Source organism: Xiphophorus maculatus, chromosome 21 (genome assembly GCF_002775205.1).
Source record: "Xiphophorus maculatus strain JP 163 A chromosome 21, X_maculatus-5.0-male, whole genome shotgun sequence".
NCBI lineage: Eukaryota > Metazoa > Chordata > Actinopteri > Cyprinodontiformes > Poeciliidae > Xiphophorus > Xiphophorus maculatus.
Genome location: NC_036463.1, coordinates 17,113,962 through 17,137,374, shown reverse-complemented (window position 1 = coordinate 17,137,374; position 23,413 = coordinate 17,113,962). Strand labels below are relative to the sequence as shown.

Below are 23,413 nucleotides of genomic sequence, written 5' to 3'. Positions count from 1 at the left end.
TGGGTTCGTTCGCGAAAGGAACAAGCGTTTCTTTCTTGTGAAGATGGAAAGGGGAAAAAAAAAAGGAAATCCACCTCCTTAAATCATCAGCTCAGCCGCTGACAGACGGAACACAACAACCTTCAGTGATGCCGACAGTCTCTGGGCTGCTTGACGGAGTAAAACTGTTTGTAGAAACATCAGATGGTTCATGAACTTTACAAACACCCCTGTCTGTGCTTTATAGAGAGTCGTGCAACAAAAACAATATCCAGGAGCTCAGAGCTTATTCACATTGTGTTACTTTGCCACATTCAAACACTCCACTGTACTTTAACGGGGATTTTATGCCACACATCAGCAGAACGTAGTGAATGATTCCGCTATGCTAGTGGTGAAGTGGACAGTTGCAACTAAATATATATTTTAAAGAAAGAGTGGTGTCTACTGGTGCTCAGCTCACTTTAGATGGATGCCCGCTAAATAAAAATCCAGTGCACCCACTAAAGGGGTGAAGGTTTTACGGTGCATTCACACCAGCCATGTTTGGTCCAGTTTATTCGAACTCTGGTTCGTTTGTTTAGAAAGTCCAGTTCGTTTGAAGAGGTGTGAATTCAATCGAACTCTGAAGTCAACTCAGGTCTACCTAAAAACCTAAGTCTCAGCTCGGTTGAAGTGAACTCTGGTGCGGTTCGAATGCATATATGATATATGAAAGCCGAGTCACTCCAAAAGTCACTGTAGCGCCGGGCATTCTGGGTAAATATGAGCACAATGTGCGTGCGTGTCTTGCGCAAGGGGCAGAAATGGTTCACAGTCTTTTGCTGAAGACAGAAGAGAAATCTTACAATTGTTAATGTCTGATGCCACTGCGTTTTGTGAAGAAGTTATGCGCATTGTCTTCTTCTGTGGTTTTCTTGTCTCTTCAGTGGTTCTTGGTGTAGTGCCCCCACAGGCACTGGGGTGAACAGGTATTTCAATTAGTTTGGATCATTTGAAACGGTGTGACAGCCAACCGCAGCAGCTGAAAACGTAGCAAACGTTGCAATTGAACTGGGACTCCTGCACTTTCAGATGTGAAAACATCCTTAGTTTATGGCTGACTAAAGCCGGGAGAGACTGAGCCCAACAGAGCGGCTATATACAAATATACACCGCTCTATGCTGTGTTGGTCTATCACATCAAATACTAATAAAATACATCGAAGTCTGTGGCTGTAATGTGAAAAAGTTCAAAGGGTATAAATACCACTGCAATGCACCATCAAGACATGCTTCCAATCCAAAAGACTAAACAATATGATAGATTTAAGTAGTTGCACATATCAAATGACATAACGTTGGATTAGACATTTACGAATGAATGTTAATTTATTGAGATTATCCCGCTCCCATGAAACTAATTGATTTGATCTTCAGTAATCAGCCAGGGAGCGTTATCAAATCCAATACCATGCTCAGGGAATTCTCCCACCGCCGTCTGACAGCGAGTCAAAACCGATTAGCATCACAGGAGGCCGGGCTGCCGGTAACAGCGAATCGCTGTGAAGCTCTTAAAAAGCCGCCAAGGCGTTCCCATCTGAATGAAGGCAGCGTTTAGGAGGCAGCGCTATCTGCAGACAACCTATCGCGTGGGTAAGTGTTTTAACTTCTTCCCCCCCCCCACCCTTCGTCACCTGGCTTTGGTGCAAGGCGATTAAAGACGTCCTTGGTATTTATTCTTTCTCACAAGAATCTAAACATAACAGGGTCTGTTCCATTTTTAACGAGAATCAGGATGAAGCATCAAGTGAAATAATGTTTTTTTGTCATTTTCTAATCATAATTTATGAAGACAAACCTATACATGAACCATATTTTTTAGGTATATCAGGGCCAGCTGTCATTCAGTTGTGTATAATTCCTAAGCCAAACTGAAGAAAATAGAACAGCATAGAATGCTTTAGTTGTGGTTTATATTCAAGCGAAGCAGCAGTCATTGGTCTCTTTTCACATTGATAATTAGCATCTGTCAGCCCAAGCTGTGTAGTAACCAGCTACATTTAATCAACTGCATTTACTTAAGTAACATTTTTGAGAAAAAAAAACATTTTGTTGAGTTGAGTAATTTTATTATGAAGTATCGCTAGTCTTGGTAAAGTAATATTCCTGTAGCTTCTGGCCACTGTGGGAAATGAAGACCAACCTTGTTTTAACCAAACAGTCAACAGACACACAACTGCAGTTTCTGTTAAAGTGTCATACGTTTTACATTGAAAGAAATTGATTTGGAAAAATGTGTCTTTTTTCCTGATTTTGTTATTTTGTAACTATGATATCCATATGAATTATTTCCGTTTTGGTCTTTAAATGCCTCATATTTTGGTTCGTCTGATGATGTCAGTATTAGATATTAAATGGTTGCCGTTTGGAGTAGCCTTTTTACCAAATACTCTTTCACTCTTCTTGCTTTTTCTTGAGTAAAAATGTGCTGGAGATAGACGAGTGCAATTTTCGGGTACTCTGCCCACCTCTGCTGTCAGCACAAAAAACCAGCCGGTTTGCGGCAAACTATTTCTGGTATTGAGGTAATTCCACTGTCTTAAAAAAAGACAAATGGAAAAAATAATAATAATAATATTCCCACACGTGAACTGTCAGTCAGCTGTGTATTATGGCTGAACTGGGATAAATATCTTAACTACTTTAGCCTCAGTGATACTAATTTGTAGCAGCTGGATCTTGTTTTTTTTAAATAACTTTCATTTTAATGTCATGATACTGTGAAACGGTGATATTAACTTACTGTAAAGAGTATCACATTGGATCATTTGTGTGTTGTACTCACTGTTGCTGCCTGATCGGTTGAAGCGGTGCACGGCCGCGTTCTCCGGTTCCCGGTAGGGGAACTGCAGGGTGGTGTCCAGACTCTTAAAGCCTTCTCTCAGAGAGTGGTGTTTGTAGTACTCGATCAGCTCCTTTACGCAAAAGAGGCACACGGTCACATTTACAATCAACGTAAACAGAAGTAATATGCCCTTTAACTTTTTTGTTTTTACAGAAAACCCAGAGTCTACCATTAAAAAAAAAGGTCAGTTTCCACATCTCTAATTAGAGCCATCTTAGTGCATATTGTTAGACTAAAACCAGTTGTTGACACTTCATTACACGAACAGTATGGTAACGTTAATAAGAAAAAGAAAGAAAAAGTGAACAGAAGGAAAAGACTCACTAATATGCTCCTGAACTTCTTGTTCTCTGCAATGTAGTAGAAGCCCTCCTTGGTCAGGATCTTTATGTGCTTCACGTCGTTGTTGTACCTGTGGGCCATTGAATAAGTTATGAGTGTAATTTCCCTCTCTGATCACCGCCATCGATCGGTTGCCGGCCTCTGGCCCCGCGTGGAGAGCCCGGGCCATCCCTCTAATGCATCTGGGTCCCAGAAGTTTGTGACACTGTGAGAATGATGAGTGTCGGGTAAACGCTTCCCCAAGTCGCATGTTTGTGTTTGCATTAACAGTCTGATGGAATAGAAAGCTTTGTGCGCAAATAAACGACGTCGGTCATCCACTGTGTTGCTTTGTAAGCAACAATGTCGATGGTTTGACTTTGTCCCGCAATTTTGTTGAAAGATCCAGGTGATTTAATCGGCGGACTGTATTAGAGGTGTCCCACCACATACTGTACTCTGTTCTCTTTTATAAACAGGATTTAATCCAGCCTAATGAACTGTGCTGACGTCCAACGTCTTGTAAACTCAGATCGACTCGCACGCGGTCTCAAAGGCAACAAGATCGGATTCTCAGCAACGTTAACCCTCAACGACAATGTTGTGCATTACAGCTGCAGAAACAGAACCAAGGTTCTACCAGTGACAAGCGGTTACAACCTCAAACCTCAGTTTCTTCACCGCTTCCTGTAAGCCAATGAAGAAACATGCATCCACATTCAGGCAATAAAAGCAGTTAAAGTCCATCCAACTGACCAAATATATGGTTGGTATTTAAAATGCGAGTGTGTGACACTTTCAAGAGGTTTTTGGTGGAGGTGTTTAGTTTCTATGCTTCTATAATATGGAAAAAATCTTCCAGAAAACTGTTGAAACACTGATTTCCTCTAAATCAAGGCTAAAAACACACCTGTTCAAGTTTGTCTTTGATTAATAACAACTGGAACATTGATCTGATGTTTTTACTTGATTTTGTAAAAGTAATGCTTATTGCTCGTTTCATAATTGGTTCCTGTATGATGCTGTTATGGTGTAAAACGTGCCTTGACGCTAAAATGTGCTGTACAAATAAACCTGACTCTTTGCGATATTGCACACGCTGATGTTACGATGGCAATAAATCCAATTATAATGTGGCAAGACTTGAAGCTTTAGTTCAACATCCAATCAAATCTGAACTATTTCTGCAAAAGTGGTGCAGATCTGCACACTGAACAAGAGTCATAGCTGGAACTGCACCAGAAGGCGGATCGACAACGTTCTAAAGACGGAGGTTCTAAGATAAAATGGGACTGGAACATCAGTACGCTTTTAATTTAAAACCAAAGAGTCTGTTTCTGTGGCTCTTATGTCGAGTCATGATGATTGCGTTTGAGCTGAGCGAGGTGTCGACATGCTGCTCTGTGGTTAACCGCAGGCTTGGCCTGGAGAACGGCGATCGCCACGTCGCCCTTCGGACAAGGTGCAAATTAGTCTGTCAAGTTCTGCGGCGTGGATGAAAGCTACAGCTGGTCAATACTGTGGTTTGGCTAAATAAAAATAACAGTGCAACCACGGAGATGCGGAAAACCTGTCAACTAACAGCGGGTAAAAGAAAAAAAAAAAAAAGACAATAATCATCTTGGTCTTTGGAAAGACAGGCTGGCTAATCTGAACATCAACAGCGTTCCAGATAACTCAGCAACAGAGAACTCTCAAACAAATATCCAGTTCATGCGGAATGTTTTAAGTATGATCTGATTGCAGACTTACTTTATGCTGATGGCGTACTCTGTGAACTCTTTGCTGCGATGGCGGACCAGATAGGTGCTGTTGACCCTGTTGATGAGCTCTGCTTCTGCCTGAAATCTCTCTATCGGACCTGCAAACCTACAGCAGTAAAACAGAAAAAAAAAAAAACCTTTAATCATTTACCTTTAGCTCAATGGAGCGTTTGGCTGTCATCATCTAACATTCAATGCCTTGTAAATAGTATTCCTATTGTTTTTACCTTTTTACATTTAGTCATGTTGCGACGACAAGCTAGTGTTGGTCGTTCAGGATTTAAGTACCAGCTTTGCACATTAGGTGTTTGGCAAAGAAGCTCAAGATTAGTCCGACTGAAAGTCGGGGAGAAAAAGTCCAACTAGAAGTTGTAATAGTGTTTTGAAGTCATAATTACAAGAACAAGAGTCATAATTTCATATTCTTAAGTCATCACTATGAGTTTTCAAGTCATAATTAGCAGAATAAACATCATAATTATGAGATTTAAAGTTATAAATACAAGAAGAAAAGTCGTAGTTATAAGTTGAAGTCCAATGCAAGTCTTTAAGTCATAAATAAGTAAAAGTCTGAATTACGGGTTTGAAAAGTTGTCTCTTTCCGACAAATGAACCGTTTTTTACCTAAACCATTCAATTGTGGCAGTAATTGTGTGTTTTCTGTTGTAAACCCATCCTTCCATAAAAAATACCTGTCCTGTCTACAGATTCTCCCATCCACAATGCAAATGCATGCCACACTTTTCAGATTTTTACTTAAAAGAAAAAGGCTCTACTTCATTACAGCACGTAATGCAAAGCCTTTCTAAAATGTGCTGAAGTTTGTTTATGTAACATAACCAAAAAAGTTCAATAGTTTTGAAACCGCATATCATGGCTGGCAAATTCTCAAAAGCCAAAGGTATCCCTTACACATCTGCATGATGTAACGATTTTGTTCTCAGTCGCATAATGTAGGAATAAAGGCTTTTACATTTGAGCCTTCTAACAAACCCAAAGGACGGCAGCTGTTTGTGAACTCACCATAGCTGTGAGGAGTAATCGACAGGCTTCGGTACCTGCAGCAAGAGGGGAAAAAGCAGAGACGTGAGTCTGTGGCAGGTCAACACACACACGCGCGCGCACACACACCCCTTTGCTCCCATAAAACGACATAACTTCAGTTCTGTTTCCAACTTGACATGGTGCTGCTCCACAAGCAAAACTGCTCAATGCTCTCCTTATCTTTACGGCACCGAGATACGGCGATAAAACGGTTATCTGCAGCGGACCTCATGTTTCTGATGCAGCCTGAACCCGAGCAAATGGAAAGCAACAGTCCGTGTGTGGCGTACGCAAAACAAGCAGCTGCAAAGAAAGATATAAATCTGAGATAAGTCAATTTTACATTCACCAAAACGGTGTCTGCAAAAACTTTGGTTTTTACAGCAATGTGAAAAAATGAAGACACTTCTCATACATTTGTTTGTTTATTAAGAAAAATTCACAAATTGATGTCTACTCTTATGTTTTTTCTCTTCCAGAAAGAAAGTGATTTATTTAATTAACCCTGTTTGCCCTCTCAAAAGGCCAATAAGCTTAAAATGTTGTACCAAACATTCCACACTGGAACTAGAAGACATTTTAAATATACCAAATAAAACAAATAAACAAAACCATAAATAAAATGGATTATGCTGTCTCTCTAAACAAAGTTTCCCTTCAAAGAAATGGAGCGCTGCAATGGAAACTATCATTTTAATTTATCATTAGATTAATTACTTGTCGTGACAGGACTAGTCGACGCTTGTAGGGTTTTCCCAATTGCTTCACATGACTGTATTTCATCACATAACACGTCAAACATGCTAATCGTCCTTAAAACAGAAAAACCCAGTGGCCATCCCTCCCAGCAGTCCCTGGGAGGATTGCGGCCCGCTATGTGAATCGCTACCGGCAGGACTGGAAGTAAAAGCTTGCTTACACACGGACACGGCCGCACGGCGTCGCTTGGAAAGAAGCCAGCCTCTTTCGTCGACAGGATCCTGCCCTGAAAGCACGCAGAGATAATTGTGTTACATACATCTGGCTGGATCGTGTCTCCGTAACTCAAGAACAATTAGGCGACAGCACGAATGTACAGCTGCGGTTAGATGTGGCTGAAATGACTCCTGACGGGAAAAGAGGAAGAGGATGAGTTTTTTTATTCTTATTTTTAATTCCTCCCTTGGTGATAAAACTCAAAAGTTCATCGTCATGACGTGTGCGCAACGTAGAGACTTGTCTGTTGTAGCAGCTACATGCAGGTTTCTGCTCCCTCTGACAGACACGGACACTGTGAGTTGGTTCGATTTGACTTTGATTAACTGATAAGTATTTATAGATAATGGAAATTGCAGTCACAGAAATTACATTCAGTGTCAGAACTTTACATGCAGTCAAAATGGTATTTTTCCAACCGACTACTTGAATTGTTCTGACAAACAATAATGGATGCACAAGGCACAAAGCATACATTAAGCCTCGGTTATATTTGTTTAGAACAGCAAGTTAAACTTTCAAAAAGCTACATTTCTTTCAGGTCCTGGAATATTTCTGGCTGAATTTTTGGCCACTCGTCTTGGCAGAGCTCATTTAAATAAGCCGGTTTCATGTCATGGACTTTGTTTTTAGGTAAAGTCTGCTACTTTTTAATTGAATTGAAGTCACTGAAGCCTAATGATGAGCCACTTTATCCCTTTCAAAACCAGCTTAAAGCCTTTTTGGGATTATTGTCCAGATAGAACACCAAAGTTTTAAATAAAGATGTCAGACTCACGTGAAAGGAAATTTACAAACGACCCAGAGATTTGCCAAGTGAGAAACAAGTGAGTGAAATAATAATAACTCGCTCCAAAATTCTTCAACTTTGCCACATTTCAACATCGCTTAGACACAAATAAGGCTTTCAACAAATCAATGATGGCAAAGAGATATCAAAAAGTGAAAAATGGACTTTTATCCAATAATTTAAAACGTCTGCACCCATTTCTTATTTTACACTGAACTTGTTATTATTCCACCCTGGAAAAGAAAAAAAATGTTCACATTTATTAATAAAACACAAAAGAATAATGTGAAATTTATGCTGCTGATGAGTGGATGTCCAGAACTATATAATGTACAACTAAGAAAAAAATGTATATATAAAAAAAAAACTTCCATATTCAGAATGGAAAAAAATCATAATTTGTGGCTTGAAATGTGCAAACTTTCTTAGAAAAAAGAAAATATATCCCTAAGTGTGTGAAAATGTACAAATTTTCTGTTTCACTGGATCACTGAAACTGCATCCCAGGCAGGACCAGGCCACTGTGGCCTGAAACTATTCATGCACACTACTGAATAAAACCTAAACATATGCTTTAGAGGCCTTCCTTCCAGGAGTTCAGGAACGTTAAAGAGTTTTTCTTTTCCTTTTGGAGACACACAAGCATGTGATCTTTGTCCTTTGCATATATTGTCCACACATCAGGTTTCTTTGAATACAAAGAGTGTGCTTTTCTGTAAAAGCTGCAAAAGCAATAAGGAGTTTGGCAGCTGGAGCAGCAGCACATTCGAGACTTCTTTTCCTAACTAGATTTAGACGTTTTAGGGATTTCTAGGTTTAGATAAGAAGCCAGAGGCAGCTTATATTTTGCACTCCAGGAACAAGTGGGTTTTTTTTTAAGGGACATTACCAGAAACATGCATGCTAACCCCATTTAGTTGCCCTCCTTTTCCTATCTGTGCAACCTCAGGACATCTTATCAGCACAGCGGGAAACTCTGCCGTCTCTCTGCGTACTCGCTCTGATAATGATTTCAGTCACGACTGTCAAAACAAACTCATAATTGCTGCTGAAAAAAATCTAATTACACAAACCCTGGAAACAAAAACAGCCAAAGTTTTTCCACACAATTAACTGATTTGTATTTTTTTATTTATTTGTTTTTGCAAAATGTAGTGAGATTTGCCAAGACTTCACAATGTGATGCAATCCTAACCCAGGCCTAAAAAGCTACATTTTCAGCCATCATGTAGTTATGACTCTGCCTGACTTCCACGCGGGTCGGCGACTGCTGCGCTAGAAAATTCCCAGGAAGGAGCTTATCTTGCCAGATCTAGAAAAGTTCAAACCTGATTCGCCTCCGCCTAACAGTAAGTGTGTGCAATAAACAAACATATCCAGCGTCTGGGAATCCGACTTCCTGCTGAGAAGTGTAGTGCGTTGTTTTTAATTGTCTGCTGGGGCAACAACTGTGCCTTGGAAATTCATTTGTATTTGCTGCTTGTTAGCAGAAAGTGTCAAAGTGCTAGCGAGTCTCGTCAGAGAGAAGAAGCGGAGAGATGTCGTGACTTTTGTGAAAGGCTGAATTTATTTCAGCCCAAGAGAACGTCTCTTTAACAGGTTGAATATGTCAGGCTGGTTTCACCAACTCAAATTTAAGACTTTTTAAGATACGTTTTAATACCATTATCAATGGAATTTAAGACCTGTATTCCACACACACACACACAAAAAAACATTGCCAATAAATAAATTATATGGGTTGGCAACAAAAGTGATCCAATGACAAAGACGTATGTCGTCCATCCAACTGTCGATAAATTTGCATGTAAAAAAGCTAGCCAGCAAGAGCATGTTAGCAGCTAGTTTTAGCTATGTAGTCTGTAAATCGATCAGAACATTTTCTTTTCTACACTTGAACTGTATTTCCTTTGCACTCATTATTATACCATTGGTAGACAAATTCTATGTTTGTATAACTGATGAAAACAAACAAAAAAATTCTTTAAAAACAAAAAATTAGCAGCTAGCTATAGCCGCAACCACCGTATATCACAGAATGCAGTGAAGATGGCAGAACTCAAACCTTCGCGTACCAGTAAAGTCCAGCAAGGAAAAAAAAGTAAACTACATAGAATATGCGAGATTAAATACTCCTGTCACAGCACAATTTGCAAGGCTTTCAATTTTAAACATATATGAGTTTAAGACTTTTTAAAGATGTTTGGACACCCTGGATGTAAAACGCTGACAATTAAACTCAAACTTCACAGAAGAGTAAACACTATGCATTTTCAAATGAATTAGTATCTGGGGATGGTTCTGACAGTGGATAAAATGAGCAATCAGGACATGAGAGAGATATCTGACCTGCCACCACGGGCTGTGCAGGTCGGCGCATATTAACTCGATGATGTCTCCGGTCTGGATGGTGAGTGCCGGACCAGAGGCAGGACTCGGCACGCCAAAGTAGTTCCTGATGACCAGCATCTTGGGCAGACCTGCAAGATGAAGACGATTAGCCGCTGTGTGGGATCAGTGAGTAGCAAGAGAAACACAAGGGCTTTCTTAAGTTTGACGCATGTAGATGGAAGAAACGGGCCTCGTTGGCTAATATTGCTTGAATAATACTTATAAAAAACACTTTTGCTCATATTTTTCTTTTTTTAACAGAAAAATTGCTGGTGCTGACAGTTTAATGGTCTACACAAAGTTTATACGTGAGCCCAAGCAGTCAATTAATTATAAGCTAAGTTATTCATAAATCTCCTCGGTTGGAGGAGCCACTTCAAGCATTCGGCATGCTGAGGTGAGTAAAGATTTATCGGTGCAAAGCATGAGATTAAGAAATGTAATTGCGCTATTCGCACCTTAAGACAGGTGACCAAAACAAGTCAATTAATTGAATTGAAATGTTGGTAAGTTAAGATGTAATATTTAGGGTATGGCCAGTGTCTCACATGACCAGCCTTAATGGCCAAATTAGTGACTCCACCAGTGAGATTGTTCTGAGTACAACGTATTAAGCCTGATGTTTCCAGTCCATGCACAAAACAGACACGTTTTAGAAAAGCAAAACACCTGTAAAAAACGAGAAGTCCAGTCGCTTTCTGTTTAAGCACTAAATAACCGTGCAATTTTTCAATGTGTTTCAATATTGTGTGGCAAAAAAGGGGATTTTGAAACGTAACACCGCATATTTTTGTACCCCATCGAAACTACGAGATAAACTACTTGTTTATTTTTATCGTTTGACAATTTCCTCAGATTTACTCTGCGTACCCCTGACATATTTGCATACATATCATCTCCAGATAATTTTATTTGGGTTACATGAGCTTTCTGTGCTACTTATTGCTTATTCTCTTCCCCTCTTCATTATGCCAACTAAAATAAGCTAATCTAAGGCGGTGTGGCGGCGATATCGGGGTATGTTTGCTTTGTTGAAATCTTCATGGTTTTCAAGGTGGATGTAAACGACGGGAAGAAAGAGCGAGTGCACCCCGTGCATACACACACACACAGGCGCGGGAAAGCTCTTGCTTTTCAGTCTGCTGGTGTTACAAGTCAGGTGGACCTATGATTCATTTGAATATTAAAGATAAGAAGCATTGCACCGTGGTGCATGACTGGCTGTTCTGCTTTCAGACAAAAAGATAAGTGGGAGTGAGCTTTGCTTTCTCGCTAACAACATGTTCCTGACTCCTTGCTGTGCTGTCTGAAAGAAAGTCCAATTAAAAGTAATAAGAATACAGTTTGTTCTATTTGCAATAGTAATTTTTGTACAATTGCAGAGTATTAGTGCCGAATACACCAAGTTGAAAGATTTGAAATATTTAAAAAAGCTTTATTAAAATAGTGTTTCTTCACTTTGAATTACTGTATATCAGTTAAAATTTTTAACCAAAAAGATACAAAATTTGCCATTGTGAAACATCCACTCATGCCAGCCTCACGTCTTATATGCACAATGGGAAGACTTCTACATGTCTTAATTTTGCATTCTGGAAAAAATTGAGTTTGGCAAAAAAAAAAGAGAGAATAAAACAAGTCCTGGCATGATGAAAGCCAAATAAACGAGAAGTCGGCATGGTTGCACTGTGAGCTAGCACAGCTATATCTGGTGTGCTTTTCTTTCAGCATCTGCTCTGTGGCTGGCAGCCTGGCATGTGCCATCCTGCCTGAATGGGACTTCTAAAGACACGGGGGCCATGGAGAATCGAGACTCGGGGCCACGAATTCCATTCCCGTCCACACAAACCCGAGCCACATGTTAGCGCGCCGTTTGAAAATAGACAAAGAACAGAGGCGGCAAAGTATCATAAAACGTCGAGGTGTCGGGGCAATCTAATGCCTATTGATTTTAATGCATCTTCAGCCAGAAATCATTTTCTGCAGCATAATGGATGGAGGGGTGGAAAAAGAGCCTGGTTTAGAAGTGATTAAAGGCACTGAGTGAAATGCAGGCATGCACACAAGCACTGTGCACACACTGATGCTTTGTGTTAGTCATGTCCTTTTGCAGAAAGGCACAAAGTGGGAACCAGACTTAAAAAAAACAGTTAAACTACACAATTTAGATATGCTGACAAAAGATTTACAGGTTTGGTTTCTACTAAAAACTGGTTGATATCTAGCAGCAGAGGTGGTCTGGGGATTTATGAGACCCTCACAAGAAAATGTGGTGACTGGTACATCCTTGCTACATTAGGTTCCTAAATCAGGGTTTGTGCAGGTTTCACAAGCTCAAATTTATGACTTTTTAGACCTTTTTAAGACCATTGTGAATAAAATTTAAGACCTGTCCCCTGACAGACTTTACAGCCTTTTAGCCCCCATTGTGACGTATTGTAGCATCTAGTTTTGGCATCCAACTGGAGATGCCAAGACTGTAGTTGGCATCTGCAGCATGGGTAGCTAGCACGTTTTTGTTTTTTTGCCCATGCTAACTAGGTAGCATGGGTAACATAGCTAGCAAGGATATATGAACTAGTTATTCACCCTAAAAACCGGGAGTAGTAGCCTTAGCGAGTCACAGAACGCAAAGATGATGTTGATGAGCAACTCAAACGTTTGCGTGCGAGGAAAACAAACATAAAAAACACTACATAGAATATATGTGATTAAAAAGGTCTTGTCACAACAAAATTTAAGACCTGTGATTATTGTATTTAAAGTCAACTTATACATTTTTTAAATGAATTTAAGACACCTATAGTGCTTTATATTAGATACATCAATAGAGACTTTAGGATGCCAGTCACCCTGTCACATTTTTTATTTAGTTTCCACATTTCATTTTATTATTTATCCAAACAAAATCTGTTTCTTAACATAACTAACTGTTTAATTTTTGAGTCAGATTCCTGCTGATTCCCATAAGAAATGCAACTGAGAAACACGTAAGAGCTGTGTTCACAGAATTAGTACAGTCAGTGGGGGAAGCCTCAATAGAACAGAAATAGCTCTAATGTAGAGCTTTCCCATAACTCTTAGATATTCGCCAGGCTGTCAAAATGAGTTTGAAAGCTTAATACAATAACATAAGTTTGTTAAACTTTTGTTTGTTTTGCCCCTTTTATAATCTGCTCAGTCTTGCTTTCTCTCGCTTACTTGCAGCCTGAATGAGCCACATAAATGTCTCAACATGTACAAAATACGTTGTGCTCTTAAATAATAATTGTAGCATGTTACATCTCTGTGCATCTTCTTCATTTGAAATAACTCAAAACTGAAAGTGGCTCAGTATTAGTTTGTTTGTAAATATGTAATTTCCCTTAAATCGTTTTGTGAGCTCATCCTGACAGCGCATAGCTTGGTGCATAAATTTCTCTGTGCATGTATAACTCTGTTTATTTAATAACTAAATATTTTTATTTAATAATATATATAATAATATTAGACAACATAGGCGTTGAATCAGAGGCACAACTACTGATGATATGCTTTGAAAGCAACAGGTTTGAATCCTTTTTTGTTGCGTGCTAACAAGCACAAACAGTGCAACGTTGATAATTAACTCATTTTTAATGATCTTAAAAAAGATAATTTTTCTTATAGGGAACGGCCTGTGCTTAAAAACATTCCCTCGTAAGGGAAGGAACGTGCTGGAACGATGTGTGCAGAGTGGGAGGGTACCTTCGCTTTAACTCGCTTACCTGGATCTCGATGTTTGCTCTGCGGAAACACAAGAACACAAACACAACTCAGAACAAAGCAACCTCGCATGTTGATTCTCATCGCAAGCACACGGCATAAAACACAACATCGGATCAATTTTTCATTTGCCCTAAAAACCGGGATCAAAATCTTTAGCTGGGGTGCACGAGTCGAACACAAGTTATTAATATTTAAAAAGCTGGCCTGCTCTTACCCACAGTCCAATGTAGCAATTCTGCAACATGAACTGCTGCAGGAAGAGTCGCAGAGAGCAAAGCATCTTTATTCATCCAGTAAAGCTCACACTTTTGCATACTTCTCGTGTGCACAGGTTTTTGTTTTGTTTTGTTTTTTTTTCCTTTCCAGTTCCATAGCAGTTAAAGTGAGAATCAAACACTTCTCATTAGCGCAGCAGCTGACAGCGAGAAAGCAGAGTCTGATTTGCAGCACGCAGCAAGTTGAAAACGTTGTAAAGGTAAAAACATACAGCAGTTTCACAAGCAGCGACTCGGGTTAAAGCTACAGAAAACACTCAATTTCCTGGCGTCGGGTATTGCTGCAGTAACTGAAGTCAATTGGAGTCTCCTTGGCAAATAGCTGCAGAGGAGAGCAGCCTTCAAAGCTTTGCAGACACACACACACAAAAGCGCACGCTCGCAGATCGGCACGGACACACACACACGCAAAGCTCACCTGAGTTCTGACGGAGCCGGAATCTGAAAGAAGTTTGAGAACAGGCATAGTGAATGACGGGTTGGTGGGTGCACGCAAACACTTGCACACACTCATCGGCACAAGGCAACACTCCCTCATTAGTGGAAAAGGCGGACGCTCGCGTCTGACCGCGCTTCGCTTTGTTTTGTTGCGCTGCCGCTACCTGACAGCCGGGATAGAGGAGGTAACGAGGCAGAGGGAGGAGGAGAGGGGAGGGCAGACCTGTGGTTTTTGCTCCACCGCTTTCTTTCATTGGCTCCCTTAGGGACGGATTACCAACCTTCCTCCCCCAGACACACGCAACCACGGTCAGCACACACACACACACACGCACCTGAGGGCGTGTGTGTGTGTGTGCATACCTGCGCAGGAGACACACGCCAGCTGGCGAAGCGCCACCGATCTGAGCGCGACTTTGGCGCCATCGCGTACGCCTCCCTCGGCAGGCCTGTTGTTCCCTAAGCTTGAACCTTGACCTGCTGTGCAGACAAGCAGCGCCGGCGCTAATAAGAGAGACAAACGCAGGCTAACAAACCTTATCGCTCCGTGACACAAACAAGCCAATGTAGGCTTTTAATGCCATGTTGTTTGGCTCTGCGTGACGCAACGCCCCGCTGTCCAATCTGTGCTACGCAGTGAAATAATCCCGAGGCCAATAAGCAAAAAAGGCAACCAATCAAGTCAAATTCTGGGCAAATTTGCAGATACAGGAAAGTGTGCTGCAAACACATTCATGCTTCTTGGATGTTTTTTGGTTTTTTTGCATTTTGTCACTTTACAGCCACATTACTTAAGCGCATTTCATTGGGTTTTGATGTGATCGAGAGCCTCTGTGAAAAGCAAAAAAAAAAAAAAAATAAATAAACAGCTGCCACAGATTCTGGACTTTGTTTATTTAGAAAACAATGCATGTAAATTTGCTTTGTTTTTCTATTGTTTCTGTTTTCTGTTATCGTGTTAGTATGACATTCAAGTACTTTGTAGACACCTGCAAACTTGATCTAATTTCTGCGCCAGGTTTTAACAAAGACATTCTAAGGAAAAACCACAAAAGTGCCTATAGGTCAGAAGCTTGATGATTTTATCTTACTTGAATGTCAAAAATCAGTGTTGGTATCGGTATTGGTATTTACTTGCTATCGGATCAATACCAATACATGCATTATTGCACGCCTCCAAACAAATAATGCACTGTAAGAAGCTCAAAGTTTGAAATATTAACAAACCAAGGCCTTCACAGAAGAACTGGATTAATACCTTAATCACTAATTAGACGACTTGGGGATATTAAGAAACCGAGGGAAGCTGAATAAAAATGAACATTGCCGATTTTACTTATAAAAATGTATTTAAAAAAAACACGCATGAGTTTTCCTTCCACTTCCCAGTCGTTGACTGCTTTGTGTTGACCCATCACATAAAATCCCAGAAAAATCTACTGAAATTCGTGGCTGTGACGGAGCAAAATGTTAAAAAGTTCATAGGCTACGCAAACATTTGCAAGGAAAAGTTTCCGAAATAGTGAAAAATGCTTGGACGGGATCAGGTTCTCTGTCTGAGAAACCCGAAGTAATGAGAGGGCAAATTCAAACAAGCGTCTCGGCGCCTTCTGACCAACGGCGTTGCCCCAATCTCCTTCGGCAAACCACGGCACCCAAGGTGGGCCTGGCAGCGCCGTTATTGCCACTGCGCGCCTGATGGCGCCGTGACGGTCGCAGAAAGACAACTGGACACTTTAAGTAGCAATAAATAAATAAATAGTTTCAGTTTTCAGCTCTTCCTGTCACAGACACGCCGCCTCACGTAAAAACTCGCTCGGCGGACATGCTGAGCTGGGTTCTGAAGGCCTGTTTTTTCTTTTTGCTTTTTGTCTGAAGTGTTCCCTCCACCTCGCTCAAAGCTGTCATTGTGCCTGCACAGGGAGCTGAGTGACAGACACGCAGGGACGTCATGAAAAGTTTTAGAAAACTCCTCTGTAAAAGTGTTGTTAGGCATCGGGAGCTATATGCAGTGACAGAGAGTGACGTTCCCTTTAAAAAACAAACAAACACACACACACACAAAAACACCTAGGGAAGCAGAGAAGCTGCAGAATAAATATCTGTTACGCGCCAAAAAAACAATAAAATATTTGGACCTTAGATTAGAAAAAAAAAGGCAGGTATAAAGTTCTTATCTTTTTTTTAATCTTCACACTACAGTTTTACGTGGAATGTGTTACTGCTCTCATGTCCTGCAATAAAACTGCACTTCAGGTTATAAAATTCAGTTTAAGGGGCTCCCCCAGAACGTACGCAGGGATGTGAGAGGACGACTTACCTGTTTTTCCGCAGCAGCCAAAGCGTCCCAGGCATTCTTTGTGGGCACCTAAGCCACATTTGGAGCACAGGTAGCCCTGGTAAAAGACCCCCCTGCAGAGACAAGGGGAACAGCAGCAGATGATCATGCAGAAAGAGTAAACACCTTTCAGCACACTGAGGAGGGTAAGGCAGAGGAGGGTGAATGTAAGATTTAGCACCGTGCCGCGCTCTCTGTCAGGTTTAAGGAGACGGGCTGTGAAACAGCCTGGAAAGTTAATTCCTCTTGTTTACAGGTGCAGCACTGCGCTCGGTTAGCTCGCCGCGCCGCTCTGTCTGGTGCCATTTTTGGGCTGCGATTGAGCAGTCAGGCAGATTTCCTTGGGATAAAGCTCAAATTCTCACTTTGTTTGTTTGTGTTTTTTTTTTTTTTTTGGGGGGGGGGGGGGGGGGGTTCCCCCCGACAAATATGAATCTCGAAAGTGTGCGAATTCAGTTTCTGAGTTTACAAAAGCGCGTTTAGCCAGAGCTTTAGCGTCCTTCATCTCTCCTCAAAAAAAGAACTATTGCAAGCTTGGAATGTTGTTGGAAAACCACACTGCAAAAAACACACAATCTCACCAAATGTACAAGTAACCTTTTCGCAAGATATGAACTCTTTAAGTCAATAATTTCTTAATACTGATAAAAAAGTAATAGTTGACATTAAAAAGCGGACATTTTTCCTATGCTATAATTAAGAAAACGTGCTAGTGGAACAAGTATTTTATCAATGATAAGGGATTATTGACTTTAAATAAGCTCCTCTTGCTCAAACGTTGCTTGCAAGTTACTTTTGTTTTATTCCAAGTGGAATAAAAACGTTCACACTAGAAATAAGACCAAAAAAGATCTTGTTTTTGCAGCGCAAACCCTGTGTTAAGGGTTGGTGTTTGTTCACTAATGTTCCCCAACAAACCTCTGGAGCGTTCACGCATCAGTTAGCACTGTTAAACCGTCAGAGTAAAAACAGTGCAATGAACCCTTTTTGTTTTGCATAACAACTCCAGAAGCCCCCTAATAAATGACAAAAAGTAAGTCCTACGCTCGGGCTAATTATCTCTCTAATCTCTCTAAAAGAAAAGTTTAAATCGTCGTCTTTGAGCTGCTGCTTTGGAACAAAAAAGAACACGGCTTATGTGTTAAATTACAATGTTTTGCTCCGTCTGACCTTAATTAAGCACCATTTCTGGCCCCCGGCGATCCTTGGAAGCTTGCAAACACAAATATTTGTTGGTTTTATTTCCTAGAGAAAGTATTAATGGCTCGGTGGTTTTGTGAAATCGCTCCTAATATTGTGTGCAAGTCCAGCTTGTTTGTATAGCACATTTCAACAACAAGGTAGTTCAAAATGCTTTACATCATAAAAAAACAGTTGATTGTGAAACAAGCAAACGTTACATTTTGTCAAATGCCATTGGCAAGATCGATAATACACATTCCCTTATTTCAATCATAGAAATCATAGCCTGGAATAGGTTCTCGAGTGTCAAATTGTGCCTCTGTTCTGGACGGAGCTGTTAACTAGTTAACTAGTTTTGCTGACAACTTCCTCCATAAATACTTCCCTATAAGAAGTACAAATTCTTTTGCTTCTGTATTTAGCTCCGTGTCTTTTCTGGAAGAAGTCATTTACGGAACTGCTACTGCCAAAAGAAAAAAAAAAAAAAAGACTTCTCTCTACATCGATTTATTTTTCATAAAACAAACTTGGAGATGCTTTATGTGAAGGGGTGTGCATAAGACTGACATGACGCTGCCAAACATGACTTGACACCTGTTATGAACATGAAGGAGTCTTCATGAATGTTGTCATGGAGTGTCATTCGGTAAACAATGGCGCCGTTAATGCAAAATTGTTCTAACAGTTGCATCAAAAGTACACCAAAAGTGTCAGCTCTGAATTATTTGGTAAATAATTGCACTGTTAATGCAAAGTTGACACTTTAGTGGACTTTTAATGCAAGTTTTCAACGAAAATTTGCATTAAAAGTGCCATTATTTACCGAACAGTCATAAACATTCATGAAGACTCCTTCATGTTCATAAGAGGTGCTATGTCTGGTTTATGACAGTGTCATGTCCGTCTTACGCACACCCTTTCTGTTGCCAGATACTTCTAATTTGACTCTTCTGTGATTATTTGACCCATTGCTGAAATTAAGTAATTTCCCTATTTCTCAGCATACAGAGATAAAGTAACCAGGCAAAACTAGATGTCACAAAAAGGTGATAATTCTAGATATACAGCAATTTTTCTCTTAATAAAACGGAACCCGGATATGAGTTTTACTAATTGGCATTTTATGATGACAGTAACATCTTCTTGTAACTAAATTGAATTATTTGTATTGACATGAATTAAATTTATATCAAATTGATTACTATATATTTTGATATGAGTTGGAGAGGCTCGACTTGTGTTGTGCCTTGAGGTGAGATTTGTGAATTGACACTGTTATATGAAATAAAAATCCCATAAACAAACAGAATCAGAAGTACAGATTGCTATACTGACAAGGCACCGATGTTTCAAAAAGTCTAAAAAAAAAACGCACTCTGGGAAAAGTTGCGTTAAAAGCCCAGCGCTTGTAAACTCTGATGTTTTTCTCTGTCACCAAGGATTTTTAAGAACCACTCAAACTGAATTACCGCGAGCTTAAATCCACAGGAAAGTGTTCTTTTTCTTATCCAGGTCAAAATATGGGGTTACATTTAAAATCAGCCTGATGCTATAATAAGTCATAATCCAAATTTGGCTTGGAACTCACAAACACAACCTAACATTTCCCTCAGATTATTAATTCAAGTCAGGTGGAGAAACCAGAGCTCTTTGGAATATATGGAACTTTTTCCTGCAGCGTAATATGTCAGTAAATATACTAAAGGTTTTTGCAGCATTTTTTTTTTTTGAGCCACAACATATATTCTATTAGGGAATAATCTTTCTACTGCCTAACTTTCTACCCAAAACAAATAAGAGCAAAAGTGTGACTTGAGCCTGTCCTAAGAGCCTCTAAAACAGATTTAAGAGAGGCTCCGTCTGAAGAGGTGAGTGAATATTAAATCAGCTGTCAAAACAATGACTCTAAACTTTGTGATGTGGGTGGGGAATTCAGATGAACGCAGAAATAAAACACCGGAGGGAAGACTACTTGCGCATGGTGCGTTGCAAAAGAGTTCGTAGGCCTCGATCTTTTTCACATTTTGTCACATTGCAACCTCATTTAGGCCAACATATATTTGTGCGTTAATGGTAAGTGAAAGGAAACTGAAATGAATTAAATAAATTCATTTTTGTTCAATATTATACACAGACAAAGAAAACAAAAACAAAAAAAACATGAGAAAGTAAAGTTGGGACCACTCTGCACACATCGGACAACTTGTAGGACTGGAAATGATTTTGCTTCCAGGAGCGAGACGGCGATCGGTGGTTTATCATAAATACGCTTGGATCTAGACCATTCTGTTGTAGCTCTACCTTCTAGAACTGCTCTAGAAAATCCTTTAGCCTCGTCCATCTCCAGTCATCAATAGCCAGTTTCCATTCCCCCACTGGCAAAATAACCCGTCCCCTCAGCATGATGCTGCTACTACCATATTTCAATTCAAAATCAATTCTGAAGTACTTTATCCCTCTCAAATGGAAGTTAAATGTTGTAACTCATATCATCCAAGTATCTTTGAAGAATCGTTGCAGATTGCGATGATGTGGAAAGGAAGGGTCTCCGGTAGCAGTTGGTCTCGCAACCAGTCTGAAGACACCTCTGACTGAAGACTGTTGCTGTGTGGTAGTCTGACATGCTAACAGCTGAATGTCCAGACAGAAGAGACAATATTTCGACAGTGACATGTCTACGGTATAGGCAAACTCTGCTAATCCACCTCATTTGCTTTTGCTGTCCCTCCTTAAATCTGTCTGGGCATAGGGTTAGGAAGAAGGGCAACTTTGGAGTCTGAGATGTGATTCCTACCTATTGTAATAAATGGGAAAGATGGTTTCTTCTTCTCTTTCTGCTCTGTGGTTCAGCTCTGCACCCATTAAGTCTCTATTTTAACTTCTTTGCGTATCACTTCAGCTTTTCAGATGCTAACCAGCTGCTTCCAGTTGTAAAAACAACACCTCGTTGCCACGGGTTTTTTAACTAGCTAGTATGAAAAAAGTTATGGCTAAGAAAAGCTACAAGTATGCCGAACAGAAAAGAAAAGAAAACAGCCTCCCTCCGTCGCCTCCCTCTCTGTTACAGAGCAATAATCTCGTCCCCATTCTCCATCCGTCGCCTTGAAGAAGTGCTGGAGTGTGACAGACATTTTTTTTTCGCTGCCTGTCTTCTGTAGGTGAAACCACTCAGTCGTCCCTGCTGCGGGGAGAGACGGCCAGGCGCCGTCCTCTGGGTCGCCGATAGCATTCAGCGAACTCAAAAGGAGTTCTGTACAGGCGAAGCCGAGGAAGGAGAGGGAGAAAAAGGCGAAGCGGCGAATGGATTGTTGGGGTACACTGGAGAGGAACGGGGGAAGAGTCCAGGCCTTTCTTGGAGGTCTTGTGTGACAGCAGTTTTAAAGCGCCTTTATGCCTGACGATGTTTTGTGCCGCCCCGGCTTCGTCTTTTTTTTTGGTGTGCATGCGTGTGAAGAATGGCGAGCCTCTTACCTCAGCAGCATGTGGCAAGAGTTGCAGGAGGTGATCCTCTCGAAGGTGTGCATCCGGAACTCGTGGAAATTGTTGGTTGCGTTCTCAGGACGGATGTTTGATCTACAAAAAAAGGAGCAAAGGCATAAATGTTAAACCTCTCATAAAACTAGTCCGCTTTAGGAAGGCTCAAATTTATATATGTAGATATAAAATTAACTGAATGAACAAAAATAACTTTGTGCTTGTTAGGTCGGTTTGTTTCAGTGCTGCAAACTGTCAGGCTGCTGGATAAAGATGTCAAATTTGAAAGCAGAGAGCAACACTTTGTTTTTTTTTGTTTGTTTTGTTTTGCTTTTTTTCCTTTTACTTCTAATTGCGGCAGACAAACCCTTCCGCAGCTGCGGCAGCATTTCAACCGATACGCTTCTTTGAAGTGGGAAGGGGAGGATTGTGAGTAGACAGGCGAGGTCTGCTCCCAAAATGAACACAAGAGGCTTCCTCCGCCCCTGGGGACGAGGAAGCAAGTGTGTCTGTGCAGTGTGCAGAAAGGATAAAGACAAACAAAGGCAGAAGAAAGAAAGAAAGAAAGAATGAGAGTGAGTGAGTGAGAAGGAGAGAACAGAAATGCCCAGGTTTTCACGAATAAGAGTTTTTGCAGTTCCGGTATTCAGGCATGATCTGACCGCCTTACATATGTGCAGCTGCTTTCCTGGATGCTGGAATAATTAGTCAAACTGACCTTTTCTGTGGAAAATAGGACGAAGGCGGCCATGATGGAAAATGCTTTTAATGCACATAGTTGGCATTTTTATGACCAAGTTCTTTCAGCCTTCCCTTTTCTGTCAACTTGGCTTCTATTGCTGTGTAACGACACAGGTGCAACTAAACTTCAAAAACCAGCTGCCCCTTAAAAATGACCAACTACATTAAGACCATCTTTTATGAAATGGCAAGATATATTTTGTGAATATATCTTGCCATCCAGCTGTCGGCTGTGATAGCCTCATATTATTGCATTCAGAAGATGTATAGTCCAAGTTCCCGGTCAGAAAGACAACACAGACGACACGCAGGTTTTAATAAATCTCTTAAGATAGAAAATTAATATTAAATTTACAACTGAAAACATTTTAGCAGCAAATTAAAAGCTCAAATGAAGTTATTTTTGAAAAATACAGACTTAATATGAGTTTAATTTAATACAAAGATGAATTATTAAGCTGCATATGTTGTTTTTTGGGGTTTTTTTCTGTTTCTCCTGGCCACAATCCAGTTTAATAGGTGGTGGCAATGCACCACCACAGATGGTCTGCCAGCCACCGTAAAACAAAAGAAGAAGAAATGCAACATAATGCCTCCTGAAGCCAGGATTTCAACTGAATACTGGCAAGTAGCTCTGTATTTAGTATTCAACGTGGCTTCTAATGCTAGTAAAAGTGACGGGTGTCATTCATAAGTTAGCATTTTTGATGGTTTGCATCTTATTAAATTATGTGCTGAGAAATGTCTACATGTGGACATGAGTTTGAACACGTAGGATAGAGAGAAACATTGCTAGCTTGTGATGCAGTTAGCACTGACTTGGAACTAGAAGGTGCTCAACACAGGTGTTTGATTCCCATTTCTGAGCTCAAGCTAACTAATAAAGACTATTTCTCAACAACGTTCAGTTATAAAAGGATTTACAATAAGGGAAGTACAAAGTAATTGTTGACAACATGAGACAAACGTTACTGCCTAACTACTAATGACAGTAAATTTGGGTTATGGCTTCCAGCTTTTTATTAGCGCTATGCTAAGAGTTTTCTTTTTTTTTTGAGTCCGGACTGC

The 23,413-nt window shown here is 40.3% G+C and overlaps 1 protein-coding gene across 3 annotated transcripts in view; it reads right to left on the bottom strand.

The window, feature by feature from the left end:
• vav3 (vav guanine nucleotide exchange factor 3) overlaps positions 1 to 23,413 on the bottom strand; it is a 103,083-nt gene that overhangs the window by 10,057 nt on the left and 69,613 nt on the right. For all 3 annotated transcript variants that reach the window (XM_023325884.1, XM_023325885.1, XM_023325886.1), the window contains exons 16-25: positions 21,602 to 21,703; positions 16,931 to 17,022; positions 14,591 to 14,613; positions 13,897 to 13,915; positions 10,109 to 10,239; positions 6,914 to 6,979; positions 5,974 to 6,008; positions 4,940 to 5,056; positions 3,191 to 3,278; positions 2,807 to 2,936 (exon numbers count right to left, since the gene is read on the bottom strand). In XM_023325884.1, the coding sequence (XP_023181652.1) occupies positions 2,807 to 2,936; positions 3,191 to 3,278; positions 4,940 to 5,056; positions 5,974 to 6,008; positions 6,914 to 6,979; positions 10,109 to 10,239; positions 13,897 to 13,915; positions 14,591 to 14,613; positions 16,931 to 17,022; positions 21,602 to 21,703 (803 nt within the window). The remainder of the gene's footprint in view (positions 1 to 2,806; positions 2,937 to 3,190; positions 3,279 to 4,939; positions 5,057 to 5,973; positions 6,009 to 6,913; positions 6,980 to 10,108; positions 10,240 to 13,896; positions 13,916 to 14,590; positions 14,614 to 16,930; positions 17,023 to 21,601; positions 21,704 to 23,413) is intronic.